The sequence below is a fragment of the Martes martes genome (genome assembly GCF_963455335.1).
Source record: "Martes martes genome assembly, chromosome: 18".
NCBI classification, from domain to species: domain Eukaryota; kingdom Metazoa; phylum Chordata; class Mammalia; order Carnivora; family Mustelidae; genus Martes; species Martes martes.
This window is the reverse complement of record NC_137906.1, coordinates 35,352,253-35,376,053: the sequence shown is the minus strand read 5'-3', so window position 1 is coordinate 35,376,053 and position 23,801 is coordinate 35,352,253. Positions and strand designations below refer to the sequence as shown.

The window sequence follows — 23,801 nt, the reverse complement described above, 5'->3', positions numbered from 1 at the left end:
AAGGTGTGGGACTCCTAGTTCTAAAGCTGTCTTCCTAGAATTTCTAGAAATGAAAAGCCTCTTGCAAGTAAGTGACTTTGCTTTGGATCTGTGTCTCTATTTAACCCCTCTGACGGGCTCTTCCATCCCAATACTCTGTATAAAACTACACTTTTTTCTTGCTCTCTTTCTTTCTTTTTTCCTTCTTCCCCCACGCCTCCTGTTCCCCTTACTCATTTGCAGTGAGAAAGAAGTTAAACTAGGAAGGGTTGAGCGGAGACATTCTTTCCTCCTTGGTGCAATGGCAGAACCTTCCACTGGGGGTCTCTGTTCAGGACATGTGACTCAGGATTCCTGAGAACAGTCTTTCTCGTTTCTTTCTTTTCAAGTCTCCTTTCGGTTCCATTCAAAAAGTGAGGCTCCTCTGTGAGCAATAGAAGACGCCGTGTGGAAGTCCACGTTAGGTAGCCAGGGAGAAGCCAGCCGCCCCTCCGATGATGATGATGATGATAAAATAATTAAAATAATGAAATAATCAATAACTTTTATGGAGTGCTATGTGACAAGCGCGCTGCTAAGCACTTTTACTTGGATTACTTCATTTAATCCCCCACAAAAGGCCTCTAGGGAGTTGCTGCGAATCATCTGGTGTTTTAGTTGCAGGTCTGAAGGGGGAAGAGCTGGTCTGAAACAAAAGCCAGTTACGGCGGCCCCTGAGAGGACACCTATGCCTGTGATTCTGCGCTGGCCCCACAGGCTTCCCGGGACCCTGCAGGCCGCTGCCTCCCCTCCACCTACCCCGGCCTCTGCGGGGCCATTGCTGTGGATGGACCGCTGTACCGGACAGCGTCCTTGTGGCTCTTTTCTTTTAAAGGCAAAACTTGTCCAAAGGGGAGAGCGTCGGGCAGTCTTTCAACTTTGAAGCTTTGCATGATTTTAGTTTGAAGTCATTAGGAATATGGTTGAACCAATGGCCACACACACGGAGGCTTTCAGACTTGGGGAAGGTGAGAGGAGAGAGCGCAGGGCTGATGGGAACCTTCCGCTCCCGGAGAATGATGGAGTGCATTTCTCCGCAACCAATTCCAATTCCCAAATCCCCCTTGTGCCGAGGAGCTCTCCAACTAACACAGGAAATGCAGTCACCGCCCGGCACCGTATTAATGATTTATACACCCCGCACCACTGCTTTTGTTCACTTGCGGGGCCTGGTCGTGTTAATAAAGGAATTTCTGGGAGCGGGGTCCCAGCTTGCCATGCTGTTTGGCTCAATGCAGCGCAAGCTGCTCCATAAATCACAAGAATTTAGTGCTTTACAACCTTGCTGAGCTTAGATCATGTGTGCGTGGACGCGCATGTGTGCGTGCTCGCGCGTGCGCACGTGCGAGTGTGTGTGTGTGTGTGTGTGTGTGTGTGTGTGTGTGTGTGTGTATAATCAGATTCACCTCGGGACATTTTCACTGCCTTTCTATACAGAATGAATGAAGGAAGTGTGCAATCTATCTTAGATGCTTCAGGGTTGATCGGTCCGTTTCACAGTGTTATCAGGGCCCTATTTGTTTCCCGTTTGGTGTTTATGCTTTATGGTGTTGTCAGTGAAAATGGGCTGACACCATTTTATTAGCATAAAGAGACAAGATCACATTAGAATCCCCCTTCCTTCTGTATCATCAAAAACAACAGACAGGGGAGCCAGGAGGTACCAGAGGCAGCGTCACTATTTGCTACAAATCAGTAGGAAATTCAGGTGTTCTTTAAACAATGGGATTTTTGAGGCTTAAAAAAAAACAGAACAAAACAAAACAAAAAAAAACCCTCAGTTATTCACAGGAAAAGAATTCTGCTTTGTTTTTGAAAATGAGTGAGGAGATTTGTTTTCAGAATTGAGGCTTCTGGATCAAGGGAAGTTTCTTCCTGTCTAGTAAGCCACAGAAAACTGATTTTAACCTCAGCTTTTTTCCCTCCCTAATTAGAAGTGAAAAAATGATATAATCAAATGGTATATTGAATGTTCAATGCCTCTTTAAAGATATCTGCAGAGAAAAGCCCTGTGTTAGTTGTTTTTTTTCCTTTTTGATTATGCTTGTGTTCTCTTAATTATGCCATGCTTTACATTTTGTGTGTGGTTATATTTTTTTCCTCCTGTAGAGCTAAGAACTGAAACCTAGCAGAAATCTGAGTAGGAGTTTGAGGGAAAAAGAGAATATTTAGAAAATTGGGATGGTACTTGAAGTATTCTACCCAATAGGATTTTTTTTTTATAAGGTAAAATCATGATTTTAGGAAATGTGCCTGACTTTAAAATAAAGATATGTGAGGCTTTGAGGAAATAAACATGTCGATTTGTTTGAATTCCTAAAAAATGTATGAAAGAGGGAGCGCTATGACTAGTGAACAGAGCCCCAGCTGACCTACACCCAAACCAGGGCTTGGGTTTTCTTTTATAAATGTGAAAGTTTTGGCTAACTGGTTCTTACTCACATTTACACTTATGAGAAGATTAAAAGCATTTCTGGATACTGTCTAGGGTCTTAGCAGCAGTGAAACAGAGGTGAGTACTCAGTTGAAAAGACTAGCTTTTATAGTCCTGCCTTCCTGAAAAGTAGAGGGCAGGAGGGACATATTTACATAAGTAAATAAAGAACGTTACAAAATTTTTCATCACAGGAAATATGAGACAGCATTTTGGACTAAGAAAGCAGGTGTCCAGCAAATGCAGTTTACATTTATATTGTACTGATTTCTGTGTTTGCCTTTGTCCTCTCTTAAAGGACTCTGTGAGTGTTTCATTGTCTTTAATTATGTCTACGAGGCACAAGACAGCAGTCAACATCTGCTCTATTGTTTACTTGGTTTACATATAGCTTTGATGGGTTATTAAACAATCTATTTTTCAAACCGAAAACAGAGAAACCAGCCGAACCCATATTATGGCATTTTGTAAAGACCCATTATGCAATTAGCACTTGGGATTTGTGCAAAGCTGGTGATTCACCCAAATAAACATCCCTTTATTCTGATAGCTCCTCTTGGCTTTGCGAAAAATATCAATTTCTCAAAAAATAAAATCACATTTCCTCCTTAATCATGTAGCATGCCAAGGAGATGATGTGTTAATACGAGGGATGGATCCTTCATGTTCTATATCCAAAAAAGAGCATCTCTCCAAAATAATGATGTCTTTAATCCAAGCCAGCAATTACTATATTATATAAGACAACTAGAGGCTTACACAGAAGACAGACTTTTGAGAGTTTATTTGATTCTATGGGTGGAAGGAAATGCTCTGTTTTTAACCATTTCTGGAAACTTCCTGGTCTGTTTATGCAAGCCGTATCGAGTCGTCTATAGCAAAGCGTGTGACATCCCTAATGATTCAATCAGACCTCATCCCCTCACTTAAGTAATTGGTTAATAATTAATTCACTTGCTCATTCATTCAACAAATATTTATTTAGCCTCTGCTCCGCCTCAGAAATTGGGTTAGTCACTGAGGGTACAGAGACAAGGGAACCAACTTCATCTTCCTTCACAGAGCTTACAAGTTCCTGGGGAAGGCAGGTAATAAGCAAGGAATCCCCATACACATTTGTACCGCAAGTTGTGGCAAGTGCACTTAAAAAAAAAAAAAAAAATTTGAGTCCACGGAAAACGGTGGGGGTTGCATTCCAGGATAAAGAGGGCTCTCTGTGAGGAAGGGATGGTCAAGCTGAGGTAAGGAAGGTGGGCAGAGGCAGGGGTTGGGTGGCAGAGAGCAGGCACGCTGAGGTGGAAGGCGTGTGCCCGGCCGTACCACGGCTGGGTGTTCCCAGGGAACCGGGCAGAGGCCAGGGAGCCCGGAGCACCATGGGAGAAGGGAAGGAGGCACGGGGGACCAGAAAGAAACCGCAGGCACTTAGAAGCACTGATAGGGGGAGGGGGTTGGACTTTACTCCAAAAAAAAAAAAATTAAAAAAATTAAAATGGTGGAGAAATAATGCTAAGAGCTCTAAGCAGAGGAGAAATATGATTGAACTTGGCCTTTAAGAAGCCCAATTTGGCTGTTCTGTGGAGAACAGACTAGAGGGGGGACAGGATTGAAAGTGGGGCCCAGGTAGGAGGCCACAGCAATAATTAAGGTGCGCAATGACGGTCGCCTGGTGTGGGAGTTGGCAGGAGAGATGGACAGGAGTGAAAGTTTTAAAAAACAGGCCTGATACTCCTTATGACACCCCTTCATCCAGAGCTGGGTGTTTCGTCAACGGAGAACAAATGAAGCGCCCCGGAGGGGACAGCTGAGGGCTGTGGTGAGGATGGTGATGTCCCAGGAGGGACTGACCCGGGGCGCATGGGGCTTCACCAAAGAGAATCGCAGGCCAGCTTGAGCAGATGTCAGGCCGCAGCACCCGGATGCTCCTTGGCCAGAGCTCAGAGTCTCAGCAGTTGAATTTGCACGTTGTTCAGTAGCACAGTTACTGCGTGCAAAGTCCTAGCCCAGCTCCACGGGGTGGCCTGTCACATCCGAGCAACAAACTTCCAAGGGGGTGGGTGAGGAGCAGGGAGCCAGTTTGACGGAATACCCAGTGGGCAGCACCTCCCCCGGCCTCCTCCAGAGAAGGGAGCACAGGAGTTAAATGCATTGTCATAGGTGTCAGGCAAAACTGGCTTTGGGTCTTAAAAACGCCACGAATCTTGTGGACCTCTGACCAGCTGCAGGGACAGATTTCTTCCCTTCTCCGAGGCTTAGTTTCCACACTGGTGAAGTAGGGGTGATAACGGGATCGGGAAATAGGGCTGTTGTGGGTACCGTGTGAGATAGTCCGTGGGGCCCCCAGCAAAGCGCCCAGCAAATAGAAAGCTCAAGAAATACTCTCATACTGGTAGCAGCAGTGACGGTGCTGGTGGAGGTGGTTGAGGTGGCTGTGACCGTGGTGTTAGCAATGATGGTGGACGTGACGAAGGAGGTGTGCTGGTGGTGGTGAGGATGACGTCTGTGTGTGGCAGGAATGTTGATTAGAATGCGGCGTGGTGGGGCGCCTGGGTGGCTCAGTGGGTTAAGCCTCTGCCTTCCGCTGAGGTCTTAATCTCAGGGTTCTGGGATCAAGCCCCGCATCAGGCTCTCTGCTCTGCAGAGAGCCTGCTTCCCCTTCTCTCTCTCTGCCTGCCTCTCTGCCTACTTGTGATCTCTCTCTGTCAAATAAACAAATAAAATCTCTAAAAAAAAAAAGGAGTGCAAGAGGTTATAGTTACTCATTAAAAAAAAAAAAAAAAAAAAGAACGCGGCATGGTTGTCTCACCTGAATTTAGAAGCGGTTCCAATCTGCCGCTTGCCATCTGTGAGCCCAGTGGCAAGGTACTTATTGTCTTTGTTTCAGTATCCTCATCTGTAAAATGGGGATGATGATACTCAGTGTTGGTCATTATGAGGACTAAATAAGCTGACATTTGTTTAAGAAAGAAAGAAAGAAAGAAAGAAAGAAAGAAAGAAAGAAAGAAAGAAAACGGTACAGCATTTGTTCTAATAAACAAATTCTCCCAGGAGCAGAGAATGTTTATTAAATAATAAACTGGCACAGAGTATAGCCTTGGGGAAAAAAAAGAGAGAGAGAGAGAGAGAGAGAGATACCTAGTGGCTTCTGGTCTGTTTCTTTATTCTTGATTTTGCTTTTCATAGTGAGCAGGAAGGCCGTCTTCCCCTTTCCTCCACTGCCAGACCCACCCCCCCGTCTCCATGTGTTCCGAGTATAACAGGTGTGTGGTAAGCCAGCACTCTGGCAGAGTGCGCCATGAAAAAGACTCCCTGTAATTATAAAAATAACAACAAGGGCTGCTTAGTGAGGTGGGCAGATGAGCACACCACTAGCCAGAATGATAAACAGCGCCTGCAAATGTTAGGTCCCAGTGGGAGTGTGGGAACATATGGGGACAAACCACACTAAAAGTTGGGCATCATTGGTAAGTTTAAGCGGGTAAGGAGGGCCAGTCCAGCGCCAAGTTTTTTTTCTTTTTCTTTTTTTATCCTAATTTTAAATCCTACAGTTCCCTTTTGTCCCTTTGTTCTATTTTGGTCCTAAAAAGAGCATTCCTCTTTGAGGCCATCCTGGGAGTCTCCGAGGAAGGGTGGTAATCCTAAAACAAACAGCCACCCTGGAGTCTGTGAATTTCCACACTGCGCTGTATTCAGTATTCTTGGGGGAGATGCAAACCAGCACAGTAGAATCTTTATGGAATGCTGACTTGTTGAGTTCAGATCTGTCATAGGTGGGGGTGCAGAAAAATGAGTACCTAAAAAGCAGCCAGTTCGACAAGTTTATAAGCATTTGTAGAAAGGGGATACCGATTTCTCTACCAAATATTACTTGAAAAGAAGAGATGTGGACTACGGTCGGTTGATTTCAGGTTGACGTTTCTTATTTCTGGGTCTGAATATAGTTTGGAGATTATGCAGTCTGTGTTGGCATAGCTCCGCAGCAGTGGGATTTCTCTGGGAAGATATTTTGGAATTCGTGTTAACGGCCCATGCAGTTTTTCCTAGGATTCACTTAGTGGAGGTTTGAGCCTGGATGCAATGTTTATAATGCGAGCACCTGAGTGCAGGTGCCTGCTCCCCTGTAGATCTCCAGGATCCCTTAGTTAGCAAGCACATCAGCCTCCTTGATCATGCAAAGTATGCAGAGGAAAGAAAATAGGATTTGGAAGCAGGCAGTCATGTTTTTGGCTATGGCCCTCCCACCCAACTAGCCAGGAATGATGTAAATTCCGTGTTACGCTTCCTCATTTCTAGGACAGGGCAGTTGCGAGCACGAGTATCAGAGAATTGTTAAAAGATTAAAACAGTTGGTCTTTGAAGTGCTTATGAGAACATTTGGCCCTTAGAAATGTCCATAAAGGTGTTTAAAAAAATAAGCCAAAGGTATCTTCTCCGACTTCCTTTTATGAATGCGTGTGTCTACCGTTCCTACCGTCACTATTGAATTGGTCCAGAAGCTATTAGTTAGTTGCGAGGGCCGGAAACCCAACTCAAACCAGCTTAAGCAGATATGGGGATTTACTGACCAATGAAACTGGAATGTTGGGGGTCAACCAGGAGCAAGAAGTGAGCAGGCACTTACATACCTGGCATTCACGTAAGGAGAGATGATGGTGCTAAAATAAAGCCACCGTGAGTGAAGCTCAAAGAAGTGGACCCAAGGAATATTTTTAGCACGTGGGCTGCATGATTTAGAGTACTCTCCACAACAACCTCGTAAGGAAAATATTATTACCTCTAAATCTGTAAATGAATTGAGATTCTAAGAGGCTAAGTAATTTGCCTAGGGCAGCAGAGCCAGGAATTTTCAGATTCAGAATTTGAACCTAAGCTTGGTATGGCCCCAGTGTCTGAGTTCTTAGCCAATAGGATACGTTGCTATTATAATAAAAATACGCTTGTTTTTTATTAACGAGTTTGAGATCAGCCAATTTGAGATTAGTCAGTTTGAGATACATAAACCTGAAACAAAGACAAGTTAAGTACCTTGCCATTGGGCTCACCAATGGCAATATATGTTTTATATTATTTGATTTATTTAAATATTTATGTATTTAAAATACTATACACACACACACACACACACACACATATATATATATATATATATATATATATATATAAAAATAAATAAATAAATCTGGCTCTGGGGCCAGATTCACCATTCACAAGCTATGGGATCTTGAGCAAGTGACTTAACCTCTCTGTGCCTCAGTTTCCCTATCAGTAACACGGGGATGATAACAGGAATTTCCTTGTGAGATTGCTACGACAATTAAATGAGTTAATGCATAAAGTGCTGTGAAAATATCTAGCAAGTAGTAAACGGGATATCTGGTTTGTTGAACAATATCTAAAGATAGATTGTAATATCTATCAGAAAGGAAATGAGGTCACTTGGGGTAGTTCCTCTTCTGATGTCCCAGAGTGTCCCAGAAGGGCACTGCTAATCCAGGAAGTTGAGAAACCCACCTGTCAGAGGCTCTCTGTTGCCACCAGCTGCCTGGCCATGACGTCGTGAAGAAACCATGTGCAGTGGTCAGCCCCTTGGCTCATCCTCACAGACACTCATCGGCATAACTTGGCACAACTTGGCTCTGGGTCCCTCCCATCTCTGTCATGTCTGTAAGGGCGGACTGCAGAGTCTCTGAAAATGCAAGCACGTATTTCCTACCTCCTTTCTCCCCCCACGCTCGTTTGGTGGGAGCCCTGCTGGGCCGCCCACCTGCTTATCGGGTTGTTAGCATCTGTTTCCTGGCCTGGAGCTGGAGGTGAAACCTTCCGCAGAGAGAAGCCGGACCCCAGCTTGGGAGTACTGCTCATTCCTGGATGGGAGAGCTAGGGTGTGTGTTTGGATTCCATACTGTCTGGCTTGGATTTACATTATGGAACGTCTTAGCACTTCCCCAAATGGTCCAACCTTCTTGCCTTTCTGAAAACCTCATCCCTGTCGAGTTGTGGTGAGAGTCCTCTGAGCGGCAGGTAGACATCCTCAAAGTCACGGTGGCAGTAAGCACGTCAGCATGATTCCACGTGAGGACGGTCATCTGAACCACCACCGTGAGCCCAGCTTAAGGGATGCTGGCTCCATCCATGCCTTTCCTTTAGCAAAAGCACAGCACATCTTGGCCACATATGTCAACATCTGATAGAGACCCAGAGGCTCCTTGAGGGTCCCCAGAAGAATTTCAGGGGGGCCATCAATCCCCTGTAATGATATGGAGAATTTTGTGAGTTATGTGCAGTTTTCTGGAATGAAGGCAAAATTCTTATGGTGGTCCATGCATCAAAAATAGGAGTTAAGAGCCACCACATCTCCCCAGAAGAGGCATTAGTTTGGGAAGGAGCTGAGGATAAGACGGCCCTGGAGGTTGAAATGGTGCTTCAGTATTGCAAAGGAAGGTGGCAGGATAATCTCTTTGGCATCCCTTCTCCTGGATCACCCTCTTCTCCCTCCCCGCCCATGCCTGCGTTTTGCTGGTGTTCCCAAGTGACCAGCCCACTTCCGTGGGTCTTGAACCTCCTCTGCTTGGGGCGTGTTTCCCCATTCCCTGAAGATTTGGGGGAGGGGGAGGCCAGACCTGCCCCAAGCCTGAAAGTGTCATCCAGCTGTCTGTACTGGCTTTTCTTGTGTCTTCCTTTGCCTCCAGTGGCTATTGGAGAGGATGAGATAGAGTGAAGTCTTGAGGGCAGAGGAGATAAGGAGTCCACTCAGCTTGAGTTTCATCCTGGCCAGCATTTCTCAGAATATTTACATGCGGTCACGTGCCAGAAAAGGGCTTCAGCAGGGAATTAGTATGCAGAGCTCCGTAGCCCCCGTTCAAGGTATAGCTCCTAGTTCACCAGCCGTATTTCCTTTGTCATTCACTTCACCTCTCAGTGCCTCAGTTTTCTTGTCTCTAATGTAAGAAATCTAACAATCTATTCCATAGGGCCGTAGAGAGGATACACAGAGTGAGCACGTGTGATGAAATTGGTGCAGTGCCTGGCACAAAGTAAGCGTTGACTGTTCGTTCAGATGGTAGAACTGTGGTGATGATGATGATGAAGAAGAAGAAGGAGGAGATGATGAGGAAGTAGGAGGGGAAAGAAGAGAAGGGGTGAAGAACTTTGCACACGGCGGACACACAGTTAATTTTCAGTAGTCAGATGTCACATAGCAAGGTGGATGGAAGGATGGATGAATGGACGGATGGACGGATGACTGGCTGGCTGGCTGGCTGACGGATCGATGGACAGACGGTCACTCGGTCATCAGATGAATGTGGGACTATGGATCAAACAAGGTCAAACAGGTTTCTGTTCTTTTGCCTTATAGGACTTCCGAGGTGCTTTACTATGCTCATAGGCATCACGGATTCCCAAGAGGGAGAGACAGCAAGCTGAATTTCTCCTGCTTCTTTGGTCATGGGTTCTTTTTACAATGAAGGATCCTATGAAGCTTCTGTCATGCAGAGCCCAGTGGGACATACCAGTCCAGGTGCTTAGTCACTAAGGAGAGAAGCATGCACATGGGACTCATGTTCAGCCAGTTCACAGGGAGTAGAGTATGTGCATGGGGTTTGGGTAGAAAGGCCCAGTGATGTGAGTCCTGGAGATTGTGCTATTTGGAGTGTCTCTGTGCCCGGCTCCTGCAGGGACCTGCAGCACAGATGCAGAAGATCCAGGGAGGGCACAAAGCAAAATCCAGGGGAGCAGCTGATAATCATCCCCCACTCTGAGAGTCCCCAGGGAGCATTTGTTTGCCTCAGGCAAGGTCAACAAATTCTCAAACCCAGTTGCCATTCATCCCAAGACAGGTCAGGGGTCGGTTCTTGAAGCATTGTTGATCTCAGCAGAGATGATGTGTGGGGTTGATATTCTTAGATTTGCTCATTCAGCCAGTCAGTCTGGCTTTCAGAGGAGAATCAGGTCAAGAAGCGCTTAATGAACTAAGAGGAGCATGGTACTGCCTCTACCACTGGGGGTTTGCGTTTCTAATGATAATCGGCAGCCTCCTCACTTACAAGACCTACTGGAATTTTCTTTGTGCATCTGCATAACCATTTTTGGAGGTAATAGGGTGACCCAGTGTCCCAGATTCAAAGGCACTGTCTTCATCATCCCCAGAAACCCTCACTTGAAATTGAAATTCTCATAGTTTGGTTTCAACACTGTACCTTCTATGCGCAGAAGCCACAGACACAGCCTTGTTAGCCCCTGTGTCTTAATGTCTGGTTTGAATCGTGGAAGAAGGAGGTAAGCTCTTACATGACAAGGCACAATGCAGGTTGCTTTTTTGAGCACTATTTTACTTAACCTCTTAGAGGTTAAAGGGAGAAAGGATTTTGATAATCCTGCTTTGGGGGAGGTCTGCTTTGAGCTGGTTTGATCCTCCAGATCAGCCATGGCTAATGCTACTACCACTGCCACAGCTACCAACACCCATTAAATGAGTGTCTGCTGTGAGTCAGTCCCTCAGCTAAACACGTCGGCATGTTAATTTTTTTCAAACCTTAGACCACCTATGAGTTATGGTTATTATTGTTGGTAGAAACTAGGCTTTTCATATGGGCAGTATGGCTCAGTGAGAGCTCTTAACTACTATGATTTCGTGCTTTTGCAAGAGGGGAGCCACTGGTGGCGATGAGTGTCAGACAGTGAGGGAACAATAGTGTCTTGGTGAGACATAATGCTTAGGAGACACTTGTCATTCTTGTAAGAACTTTCCACGCATCGACTCATTTACACATATGAACCCAAACCAATCCATAAGAGGGGTTGGGATATAGCTTCTCTTCCCAGGATGTCACTTTCCCAGTTGGACTTGTCCTGCACGGAGGATACAGATGAAGCAGCGTCAGATCAGTGGCTCAGTACATCCTGCCCACAGTTTACGGAAGCTTCTCCTGTGGAAGATCTTGCCTCCCTGACATTTCAGTGTCCCCTCTGGTGGGAACTCGTCTGTCTGTCCCCAACATCAGGACCATTAGCATTATGTAGCATCTCAGGGAATTTACCTTTGAGGTCCATGCCAGGTAAAGCCCTTCCCTGCTCTTCTCACCTGCCCTGGATGGGGTTTGAATACATGTCTGGGGGTGAGTGGAGTTGGTCAACGTTGGTTCAAGCTGTTGCCCTAGGGTGGTCACTCTGGATGATCTGGCAGATACTAGGGGCATGTGGAGGGGAAATCTGGCTCTTGGTAACTGACAAAGCACACATTTTGTAGTATAAACTCGGACAAGGGACACAATCTCTCAGAACCTCCATCTCAGGAAAACAAAATGATCAAGGTTGAGGTAGAAGAGCTAAAATGGATCTTACCTGGGTGTGATCAGCGGCCAGGTCTTTACTGTCCAGAGACAAATCGCCACTGGTCTTTGGGGCTTAGACGGGTAGGTAGGTTGTGAGTGCTGGAGAAGGTGGGGAGGCCGCCACGGGAGCCTGCGTGTGCCTGCTTGTTGAAGGAGGGCGCGTCGCCTCATAGGAGGGAACAGAAAGAAGTGGCTCCTGTTAACAGAGTTGTCAGCGTAAGTACTGATGGGGTACAGAGAAGGCAAACTTGACATGGCATAGAGATGATTAGAAAACAGTTTCACACAAGTACACTAAAGACCTACTGAGGGGGAAGAAACAAAAACAAAAACGAAGCAAAACAAAACACACCAGACCTTTCTGAATACCTTCCAAGTGCCGGAACACGCGTGCTCAGCCATCCGTCCCGTGGCAGCAGCCTGCCTGCCTGCAAGGAGTCATGGATGTTGGGTCACTTCACCCTCGAGGAGACTAGGGCTCAGGACTGAGGATCTTATCCTAGGTCAGATGTTTGAAAGTGGGGCAGAACCCAGTCTCTCCAAACTTTGAGACTCAGGCTTTTGCTACTTTGCCAGGATGTCCCCAGGGCCACTTGATGGCAAATGTAGAGAGATACAGGTAGCCCTCAGTTGTCAGGAGAGCCCTGCAACTCCTCACCCTGCCTCACATTTTCCCGAAGCAGCCATTCAACCCGTCATTCTCCCAGGAAGCATTTTGGGAAACTTTGTCTAGTCACTGGTTGAGCAAGAAGGAATGGCGGGCTTCTTCATCTGAGCCAATCTACCTTCCAGAGGAGTAGTCACAGTTCACAGCATTCTTGTACCTTGCTACAGTGGTTCTAGAACATAGGTGAGAGTGTAGCTCACTCTGCCTGCTGTCATGAGGAAGGCTTTGCAGAAGATGTAACATTTGATGAGGCCAGCGAGTTTGAATTGGAAGAAAAAAAGGAAGGAAGGGACAGAGGGAGGCAGGGAGGGAGGAAGGAAGGAGGAAAGATGGAAGAATGAATAGTTCTGCGTAACAGACCAGATTGCGCAGAGGCTTGAATTTATAAAAGTGTAGGGCAAAGGCAGCTTGCTAGACTGATTTTTAGGGGGAAAAAAAGTGATTTGTAGAAGTAAAGACAGTGTGTATTAGGGGATGAATCTGGAAAACTAAAGGTGAAGAGTATCATGAGAGGCCTTGAATAGAGCAGGAGACTGTCTTTTCCCCCGACTTTGCCTGGAAATGGTGAGGTATGAGTGGTTCAATATTCTGTGTAGATCCATATGGTCAGATAAACCCTGTCAATATCCAAAAGATAGGGAGCGCAATTAATATTGTCAGAGGAACACTGCTTTATGCTTTCTGTTTTGTTCTGTTTCAATGGTCGACAAGTAGCAACTGACATTTGGCCTCTTTTCAGGAAACAGGTAAAGAATGGTGGAGACAGTCTCACAGAGCCAGAATTTCCTGAGCTATGGAGGAGGCAGGTCCTTCCCAGACTTCAGGGATGGTTGGTACAAGGAAATGTGGCCCAAAGTTTCTAGATTTTCCAGGCTTTCAAGAGATTCTACTATAGACCTAAATTTTACACGAGACACTTCCATTTAAAAATATCACCTCTCTTTTACACAATGCAGACAAACCATCATCGTTGTCATCATCAATCTTCCTCCTCCTTCTGTCCTTCGTCCTCCTCCTCAGACTGAATTTGGTCCACGAGGCTGCATTTGGCTCTGTTAACCAACAGAATCCATATGGCAGCCACTGGTCTTCTCCGAGTGCTGTCCTCTCCCAACCTCCAGCCAACACTTGCGTTACTTTTCTCTTTCCTTCTCCTATGTGAGCGTTTAAACTTTGGGTGGCTGCCACTCACAAAGGCTGGTGGCGAGCCACGTAATCCTCATGTTTGCTCTCGGATGTGGGAAGGAGATGTGGTGTCTGACCTCGGCAGAGGAACCACTTTAAGGAACGGGAAGGAGAAGCAGTCTCTGAGAAGGGAGTGTCGTCGCGGAAGACGGGGGGAAGAATATAGAAGGTGGGGGTTTTTTGTTTGTTTTTTTATTTGTTTTTATTTTTTCAGAAAGGTGGGTAAGACTGAACTGTCAAAACCTGGCTAAGACAAAGCAAAGCAAAACAAAACAAAACAAACAATGTCTCCTGATGGAAATCCCTGACCCAGGGACGATCAACAGAATGGACACCAAGGAAGTGACAGGAAAATCAAGAAGCATGTGGGAAAGCAGAGGGCATCCAAAAAGGAGGATGTATCGGCTGTTGTATTAAAGTCTGAATTCCAGAGCTTTAATTAAAATACATGCTCTCAATTAGGGATCAGCAAACCATGGTTGGTGAGCCAAACCTAGCCCATTACCCATTTTTACAACTCTCAAGCCCAGAATGGTTTTTATATTTTTTCAAGAAGGGGAAGAAAATGAAAGGAGGATCTCATGACAGGTAAAAATCAGAGGAAATTCAGATTTCAGTGTTTTTTTTTCTGTATTGTAATTGCTTTCATGTATCAGTAGCAGTTTTGAGTGGTTACAGCAGAGAACGAAGGTCCTCAACACCTGAGCTATCTCTGATCTGCCCATTTATAGAAACGTGTGCCATCCTGTCTGGGATGGCCATCACAAATACTGACCCATGGCCCTTCGCTTGAATTCTGCGTTTCTGAGGTCTGCCTGTGTCTCCTTACCACGGGCTCCTCTATTCTCTACTTTATTCTTTTATGCTACATATCAAAGTTCCTCCAAAAAAACCGCATGAGTTTAATAAGAAACACTAGACGTTGGATAGCCGACCATTTAGCATGTGCCGTGCATTCTAGCCCGTGGTAAGGAGGGACGTGCAGAAGGTCGATGTCTGCCTTTTAACAGAAGAAGTGGATGAAAGAACAAAAGAATTGTTGTCTGGTAATACTAGGTGCTTCCTGTTTGGAAAAGCAGAAGCTGTGTTCGGAGAGAGAGGTTTTGTGTAATGGCTGTCATTAAATTTTGTGTATTATTATTTCATAATGTTTTTGAGATGGGCTTGGAAGAAGGATATATTCAATTCATACCGTTCTAAAAATAGAACTACTACAGACGATACATGACAGTAATATATGAATAGACAGCCAGAGTCAGAGACAACGTGAATATCGATAGGATGGGAGGTGGTGAGGACAAGAAGACAAGAACACAAATATGCAGGCAGTAAAGGCCAACACAATGGGCAGAGTTGAACTTTTAATTTGGTTTTGAGCTTCCTGGCAGTCAAAATGAAAAGGGTCTAAAAACAATTAGCCCTTATCTTAAGAGACAGGAGGAAATGGATACTCATTACTCACGATCAGCAAAAACTTCTGTATCATGGGGTTCTTTAAAAGAAAACAGAGGGGTGCCTGGGTGGCTCAGTCTGTTAAGCATCTGCCTTCGGCTCACGTCATGATCTCAGGGTCCTGGGATCGAGCCCCACGTCGGGCTCCTTGCTCAGCACTGAGACTGCTTCCTCCATTGCCCATCACCCAGCTTGTGCTTTCTCTCTCTCTCTCTCTCTCTCACTCTTGCTCTCTCTCAAATACATACATAAAATCTTAAGAAGAAAGAAAGAAAGAAAGAAAGAAAGAAAGGAAGAAAAAAGAAGAAAAGGAAAGGAAAGGAAAGAAAATGCCTTCGGCAAAGGGTATAGCTATGTATCTATATGCCCATGTGTAATATATTTCTCATTTCTCTCCAAGCTCCTCAGGTTCTTTAACCAAAACAATAGATACAGTAATAAATATGATGATCCTTTGTATTTATGTAACTGAAGTTTCCAAAACACTCCCAGAATTTTGCCCTTTGGAGCAGCCTTGGTGAAGAGTAAGTGGATATCGTTACCTCGGTTCTAGTTTAGGAAACCAAGGATCTAAATGTGTACGTTTCTAGCCTTAGTGACCAGATTATTTCCTGCCTCCTCCTCCAACAGTCCTTCCATTTTATAACACTGAAGAGACATAAATCAATCTGACCCAGCCCTTACCAAAGTAATGAGTAGCTCTCCCATCCCGGGAAGCTGTCTCGTGGAGATGCCTCTGTCCTCCCCGGTAACTTCTCAGAAGCACAGTGTTGAAAGTCAGAGTCAAAAGCTAAAGTTAGAAACGGTATCAGGCTGTTAAGTAAGAGGGGTCAACTTGCAGCTGTTACTGGAGCTTTCTGAATTGTAACAGTGTGGCCACTTTGATACACGAGAATCAATTACAGAGAAATCTTGTCAAGATGGCCAAAATTCAGCCTTAAATAATTGAATTCTCAGCCAAATGCTGTCCACTGTCGTTATCTAGAAATGTAATTATGCAGCTAAATCAAGCAACTAAAATTAGTGTAGTGTAAAAACACCTTGGCTATCTGAAAGTGGAAGAATTGACATTTGGATTTAGAAAAAGCCAATAGTTGAATATGTTTTGTGGTGTCTGAAGCTCTCCGAGTTTCTGCAAAATCTATATCTTATGTCCGGCTTAGAGTTAGAGGTGGAATGTGGCAAGCGGATGTTCGGTTTGAAGGTGATTTCCTATGATCCCTGGGCCTTCAGCATTAGCTGGGCGGACTTGCTTTGTCTGTTTCACATCCTTGCTTTTAAAGTCAGGGAGCTCTCCACCAGCCCACGTGCCTTCTTGCTACGGGAGTGACGATTTGAATGTATCTGCACCTTCGATCTGAAGCCAGAGATGTGTCCATACCGACCGTCAGGAGAACAGGGAAGACGGGATAAGAATGGCCGATAGCCTACAGCATCGTACCAGGGGCTTTGCCACACAACCCTATGAGTAGGGTCTCTCATTACTCAGTCTCCCAGATGAGGAAACCAAGGCTCAGAGACTCTGACTGTGAGCAAACTATTCGACCAGGGTGAGCCCCCTTTCCCATGTGTTGCCCGGAACAGATAACACATAGTTCAGAGAGTTGCGGGAATAAATGACTTAGCCCGTGTAAATAACTTAGTTCATTCTCTGTGCATAGCGCACTCTGCAAACGTTAGCTGGCGTGATTATTGTATTATTTGCACAGATTGCCCCTTTAAAATTAAAACCAGAGAGAGGGAGAGAAGCACAAACTAGACCGTCGCCTTAGCTTCTGTTTGATCAGTACCAAAGGCTGCCCACATTAACCTACTTGAGATTTAAGTGGCAACTGATAATCATATCAATTTACATTCTCAGTTTTTCTTGCTAAAAATCCTGCGCAGACTCTGTCCCTTGCCTTTTGCCCCAATTCTTTAGGAAGAACCCAAACCCGATAGCCCCACTACCTCTCTCTCTCTGTCATTTGGTCTCTCTCTCACTCTCTCTGAGAACTAAATTAATGAAGAGTATTTGGTTAGTCATGTTAGGCAAGCCGTTCCCAAAATAGCACCTTCCATTTTGGTAGCTTCAACACTGCAGCTGCTGTGTCTCTTCGTCGTCTGGGAAGAAAACTTTCACATTAAGAGTTGCTGATGCGGATTTTCTTTCTTTCCCTTCTCCGCGTTGATGAGCGCTTGGCTCCTGACAGAAGCGATTTGGCTCTCAGCTTTGTAGTTCGGAAGAAGTTGGGTCTATAGATTTCCCCCTAACTCTCCATTGATGTGTTGAGCTTCAGAGGGAATAACACCTTCACGTAAAGCATGTTGCCTTCTCAAGGAGTCCTCCTGCATCCCTATGGCGTGCCTATGATTGTTCCAGCAGCCCCCTACTTCCCCGGACTGATCCAGGTAATTCAAGGCCACTGCCAGCAAGCAACTTAACTCCAGAGCGCTCAGAGTAATAATTGGAATTTTTATGGTTGAGAAAGCAAACACTTTTAATACAGGAAAAAGCCCTCGTGTAGTCAGTGGAAAGACAGTAGGAAATCAAAAAGACGGATCACCCTAATCTGGCTATTGACATCTCTCATGGCTGAATAAATGGTGTAGTTGAGCTATATTTGCTTGTATTGATCTGGGCGCTGTTTAACATTCATGCCTTTGCTTCAGGAGGGTTGACCACGGGGCAAAGGATTTGCTCTCCTTCCCGGCTTTCTGAGGGACTCGGTCTCCCAGAGCTGATCATGAGGCAGAGTAACTTATCATGAGGTGACTTGGTTAAGAGCTTTAACCCGGAAAATAAGAGGAGCATGAAATATGCATTAATTCCTGTGTTTGCCTTCGTGTGGGTTGTCTATTTTCATAGGAACCCGCCCCCCCAGCCCCGCCGCCGACCTGGGTTGAGGGGTGGCATTGAGGCAAAAAGGAACACTCTGTTGATGGTTTATTTATGAAGTTCAGAGATTATTCTAGGAATCCCTTACCAGCTGTTTACATCTTAATGATGGCAAGAAAGTGGAGGATTGAGATGTGCTTTGGTTTGACTTTTAAGGCTATTAATTCTGTGCAGGGAGAACCATCTACCAATAACAGACTTGGGACGTTTTTTCTTCCCCCCCTCACCATAAGTTTCTCTTTTTAAACAAGCATGGCTTCTGGGTGTATGTTTGACGTTCTCTGTGGAAAGCTAACACCGAGTCAGGGACAGAGCCTGAACATGATGGGAAACCAGATGGTTAGGTGGTTGTTGTCTGCTTGTTATTTGGTTGAGAACAGCCGTCCCTTTGTAATAAATCTGTGTTGCGTTTCTCCAGGAAAGGAAATGTAAGTGTCTTTTGTGTTCACTGTGTCCTTTTCACCTTTATTCTTGCCCTCCACCCAACTATATTTTAAAATTCTGCAATATCCTTGTTTGTGAATGAAAATTTCTGGGGAGGGTTCTGGTCAAACACATTTTTCCCCTTTTCCAAATGGCTTTTGTGAACTCTAAGAACTTTGGTGATTTGAGACGTGCAGGGGGTGATTCTACATACTAACAGAACATTCTGTCCTCCTAGACTTACGGCCGTTGCTCGGTTTGGAAACTCCTGTGTGGTGTGTGGGAAATCAGTGGACCATCTGGAGAATGGTCCTTCACAACGTGGAAAGGGTTCCATCTTTCCTGGTGCGGGCAGGCCCATGGGGCGCATGTGGTATCTGAAGCAGGACTCCGTAGCAGACTGGAAGGCCTTTTGCTTATACTGGAAACTTGGGGTGAAGGTCGGCTGTTGGGAGTTTTGTCAGACCCTCTGCCGCCCCGTCCGATAAATAATTACAAGCAAATCGTGCCCTTCACTCTATGCTGATTGATGCTGAAATTGCTTTTGAAAGTTCTCATAAGTTCCTGTTATAGATTAAGTGCCGGTGTAGGAAAAATAGTGGCACCCACTGAAATGGGTGAATGTAATCAGGCTTAATGGACTTGAGAGCTTGTTGGGAATTAAATAACTATCGATTTGCTGGAATGTTGCTGTCATTACGAAATGCCACTCTGGACGTATTACCCCAATGATAGATGAGGAGACGCACAGGGCAGCTGAGAAATTGGGGAGGCCCTATTTCTTCCTCCTTTGCAGAGGCTTTGAGAAACATATCCAGTTATTTTTTGGAAGGACAAACGATTTTACTTGCAAATCTTAGCCCTATCCTACTTTGTTTTCCCAAGTGACACTTCTGGTAACTAGTTACCCATAAGTCAGGAGAGCAGTGCAGTAGGGACCCTCTAGACCAGCTGCTACGATATATTCATCTCCTTCCTCTCCCATTCCCCTGGAACACACTGAAATGCTATAGCTAGAAAGAGACTAGCTTCATTTCTGGTTTGCTGAAAGAACCTCAGTCATTTACCCATTGACATCAAGAAACTCAAATCACCCCATTGCGGTCACATTTTGCAAGGGGAGGAAACGCAACTCAAAGAGAAAAATTGTAACACACACACACACACACACACACACACACACTCACACTCACCTTCTTGCTGAGGCTTCTGACACCATTTGGCCTCCATCCCAACGGGCTATATAGTCTTGCTTACCAATTTCTTGACCTTGTATGCTTTTTGGGGGTTTTTTGTTTGTTTTTTGGTTTTTTGTTTTTTGTTTTTCTTTTGTTTTATCAACTTTTCAAGCAGGAGCTTTCCTGTAGGGGTGGAAGGTGGCAGCCACACCTTAATAATGTCATCAGCAAGACATGAAAGTGATCCAAAATAGTGTGTGTACTCCATCATCGGTAGTAAGTTCCCTGTGACTGGAGATGTGCAAACAGAGCTGTAGTGGGCACTTGACAGTGTTGTTGGATCAGAGTTTGAGATTCCTCCCAAGGTAACTTTCCAGCCTCAAGAGCCAACAATTCTGTGGCAGAAGAACTTCCATTTCATAATTCTTTCAAGTGCCACTTTTTTTTTTTTTTAAATTCATGCTAGCATTGCCCTGCTTTGGTCCACTTAGGGGCAGAAAACATAAATAATTGACCAGACATCATAACAGGTGTTAGGGAAACATCACATTGTTTTTGACAAACCAAACCAAACCAAACCAAACCAAAACAACAACAAAAAAAAAACAAAACAGAGAGTGGAGTTGTTTTTTACTCACCAGGGTCTTTTGTTCCAGAAGTTATCACTGATCTCCCTCTGCTATCCCTTAGGAAAGCAAGAATGGTTACCATATTAGATATCCTGAACATTATCTCATTTCTTTTTTTTTTCTTTTAAGATTTTACTTATTTATTTGACACAGAGAGAGAGGTCACGAGTAGGCAGAGCAGCAGGCAGCGATAGAGGAAGAAGCAGGCTCCACACCGAGCAGAGAGCCCGAAGCAGGACTTGATCCCAGAACCCTGAGATTATGACCTGAGCCGGAGGCCGGGGCTTAACCCACTGAGCCACCCAGGTGCCCCCCATCATCTCATTTCTAAACTTGTGGAATATATAGCAAGGTGGATAGTTTTTCCTTCTAGCCATGTAAAGAATTCCAGAATGGCCACGTGGGATTGAGCTGAACAGTTTGGACAGTTTCAAGGGTCCTGAGAAGCAGAAGAGAAGAGGAGAAGAGTAATATTACTGAGTGTGTTATATAAACAGTACTCCTTTCCCTTGGTATGGATCTCAATCTCGGACTCTTTGGTTAAAAAGAAACAATGTATGTTCCTATTGAACCTCTTTATTTACTTCTAAATGTTCAACAGTACCTTGAATGATCGATGAGCTGTCTGATCTGAGAACAAAGAAAGTCTGACAAGTCAATTGTCAGTCAGTCTTGAATCCAGAAGTTACCAAGATGGCTAATCCAAGCCATGGACCACAGCCGCACAATACCAGGCAACGTAAGAAAACAGTGGCTTTGTAAGTGATTAGTCTGTTTGTTTAGCATTTAGATCTAATGAGCCCTTGGCTCTAGGTTTTAAGTTCAGACTCACAACCCTCACTGTAGATATCTGTCCCGAAAGTGTGCCCTTTGATGATACGTGGCTGAATCATTCTCCATACTGGGGCAAGTAATTCCCATCTCATCTCGGTATTACAGATAATGGATCAAAAGACTATTTTCCTAGATGAAGGCTGGTACAAACAGAGCCCCATCTATCTCCCCACACATTTGTTAATTTAGTTATTCATTCACTGGTAACCTATACCAGACACTGCTCTGGATACCCAGGGCACAAAACTGATAGTTATAGCCACTGACCTGTAGGTTCACAGCCTGTGGATAAGAACACTAGATAAACACAAAGCTGATATTGCAATGAATGCATTAGCGAAGAATGACAGGGAACAATTACTGAGTATTTGCCATGATCCAGGTGTTCTGTTAAATACATAGGTATATTACTTTAATTTGCTCTTAAAAACCTTCATATTGGGTGCTATTGGCCCACCATCCCTTATCCGTAATTTTAAATTCCAAAAAGCTCTGTAAATCAGGGTTTTGAGGGGGGGAGTTTGGCACCCCAACCCATTTGGGAAGCAGACTTGACCTGAAATGATGTGTGGCTATTTATAGATTTTCTTTATCCCACTTAGTGTGAATATTCATATATTTTGCTACAGGGATATTTATGTGTTTGATTTCAGACCGTGCTGTCCCAGACCCTGCCGAGGGTGTTACATAATCAGTGTTTCCACTGAAATACCTTTCTGAAAAAAGGCAATTCCCCACGCCCCCCCATAAAAATTTGAATTTCAAAATACAGATGACCCCAAAGATCTCAGATGAGGAATTGCAGTCCTGCATTATGATGCCCTTTTTGCATATGAAGGACCTGAAGCTGACACTCTAGAAACTTAACTCGCCCAAGGTCACGGGAATGTCAGTGACAGAGCTGAGATTTGGATCAGGTGTGTGGGGCCAGAGCCTTCTCTCTTCACCCATTTACTGTTGAGGTGCACCCATGGGAATGCAGATGAAAACACAGGAGAACGGGTAGGTGGATGTCTCTTAGAGGAGGGAAGTGGGTGGTTAAAAGGGAAAAGTGGCATTTGAGTTGAGCTGTAGAGCACCAGCAAGCATTCACAGGTTAGCTAAGGAGAATGCTCTTCCAAGCAGAGCAGAGCACCTGGGTGAATTCATGGTGTTGGGGTGACACATCAAGACAGAGCCTCAGGATCTTCCCCAAGCCACGGGCACTGTGGAATTGGACATTGTTTAAACCTAGGACTCAACAGTTCAAAGACATGGGTCAAAGGGGCTGGGAGGAGTCTCAGAAATTAAATTTCCGAGTGCTCGACACCGGTATGGGCTCCAAAATACTTTTCTGTGAACCCAGCAGGTGAGAGTCCACTTTGCTGGATGTGCGTCCCGACCCCTCTTTGTCATCTTTTCTCCCGGAGACTGTAAGCTCTCTGGAGGCTCTCAGTTTTCTAACTTAAACTTCACAGAGTAGGCAGCAGCAGAGAAATGCTGATCAGTGCCTGTGTGATGGGGCTAGCCATGGTGTAAGCAAACCGTGCACTCTGGGTTTTGAAGCAGAAATCAGCGTCATTGAATCTGGCGATGCAGCTTATGACAGATCTGCATACACATTTGTAGCAATGCCAGGAATTACCGGAGCACTGGTTTTGACAGTGAACCAACAGAAACCATCCCCGCAGAAAGGTAGAGGAATGGAGAAGGAGCTTGCAGGTCATGTGGATACGTCTCTGGGTGGACCTAAAAGACGTACGCTTGTTTCGGTCTGTGGCGAGTGGAGCCATTTTCAGATGCTGCCCTCGCTGCCTTGCAGCGTTATCTACATGTTTGGAGTGTCTGCCGATCGGGAAAGAAATCCGAATGTACACCTGATATAAATGCTAGTGGTGTCATTTACTTTGAGGCCACTCCATCTTAGTCACTAAGTGACTTTTCTGTACTGCCAAAAAGACCATGTCAACAGCAGACTAAATTAAAGAGTCAGGGAGGTGGCAAGGAGAATTTGGAGTCAAACAGGTCCGGGTTGATGTATTGGCTCTGGCATTTACTAAGCGTGTGGCCTTGGGCTTGTCAATTAACCTCTCCAAGGCTGTTTGCTCAGCTACAGAATGAAAGCAGGAATACCTGTCTTGCAAGGTGGTTGGGAGCTTTAAGTGTGATTCATCTCCTGGATCAGCAGTTATTTATTGAGCACCTACTGTATGTCAGGCTGTGAAGTAGGAGAGGGTGACGGGGCAGAATAGAAAACACACAAGACCCCGTTCAACACAAAGCTTACATCCTGATACATAGGAAAGAAAGATGTATAGATAGATAGAGCTTTATATATATAATATATATAATATATGCTACTACATATATTATATATAATATACACATTATATATAATATACACATAATATATAATATATAATTATCTATAATATATATTTATATATAATATACATATAATATATATTGCATATATACATATATACATATAATATATATACATATCTATAAAATACATATAATATAATATACTATTATATGTTATATATAATAAATAATATTGTATATATCTATCTCTAAATAGAGATATCTATTATATATAATGCATGTTATATATAATATATGTATTGTATTATATTATATATATCTAGATAGAGATATCAGTGTAGATGTTTATTCTACACTGTTCGAGAGGAAGAGAGAAAGTGAGAGATAGAGGCATGATGAGTGTTTAGTCGGGGCTCTTTTATTTGTAAGCAACAAAAATCTAATTCACATTGCTTGTGGGTGGGGTG

At 44.5% G+C, this 23,801-nt stretch overlaps 1 protein-coding gene across 16 annotated transcripts in view; it reads left to right on the top strand.

The window, feature by feature from the left end:
- RBFOX1 (RNA binding fox-1 homolog 1) overlaps positions 1 to 23,801 on the top strand; it is an 861,682-nt gene that overhangs the window by 510,533 nt on the left and 327,348 nt on the right. For 9 of the 16 annotated variants that reach the window (XM_080830141.1, XM_080830149.1, XM_080830138.1 and 6 more), the window contains exon 1: positions 17,138 to 17,476. The exons of the other annotated variants lie outside the window; for them this stretch is intronic. In XM_080830141.1, the coding sequence (XP_080686267.1) occupies positions 17,390 to 17,476 (87 nt within the window). In that variant the 5' untranslated portion in view covers positions 17,138 to 17,389. Of the gene's footprint in view, positions 1 to 17,137; positions 17,477 to 23,801 lie in introns of those variants that run through there. 16 annotated transcript variants of the gene reach the window in all.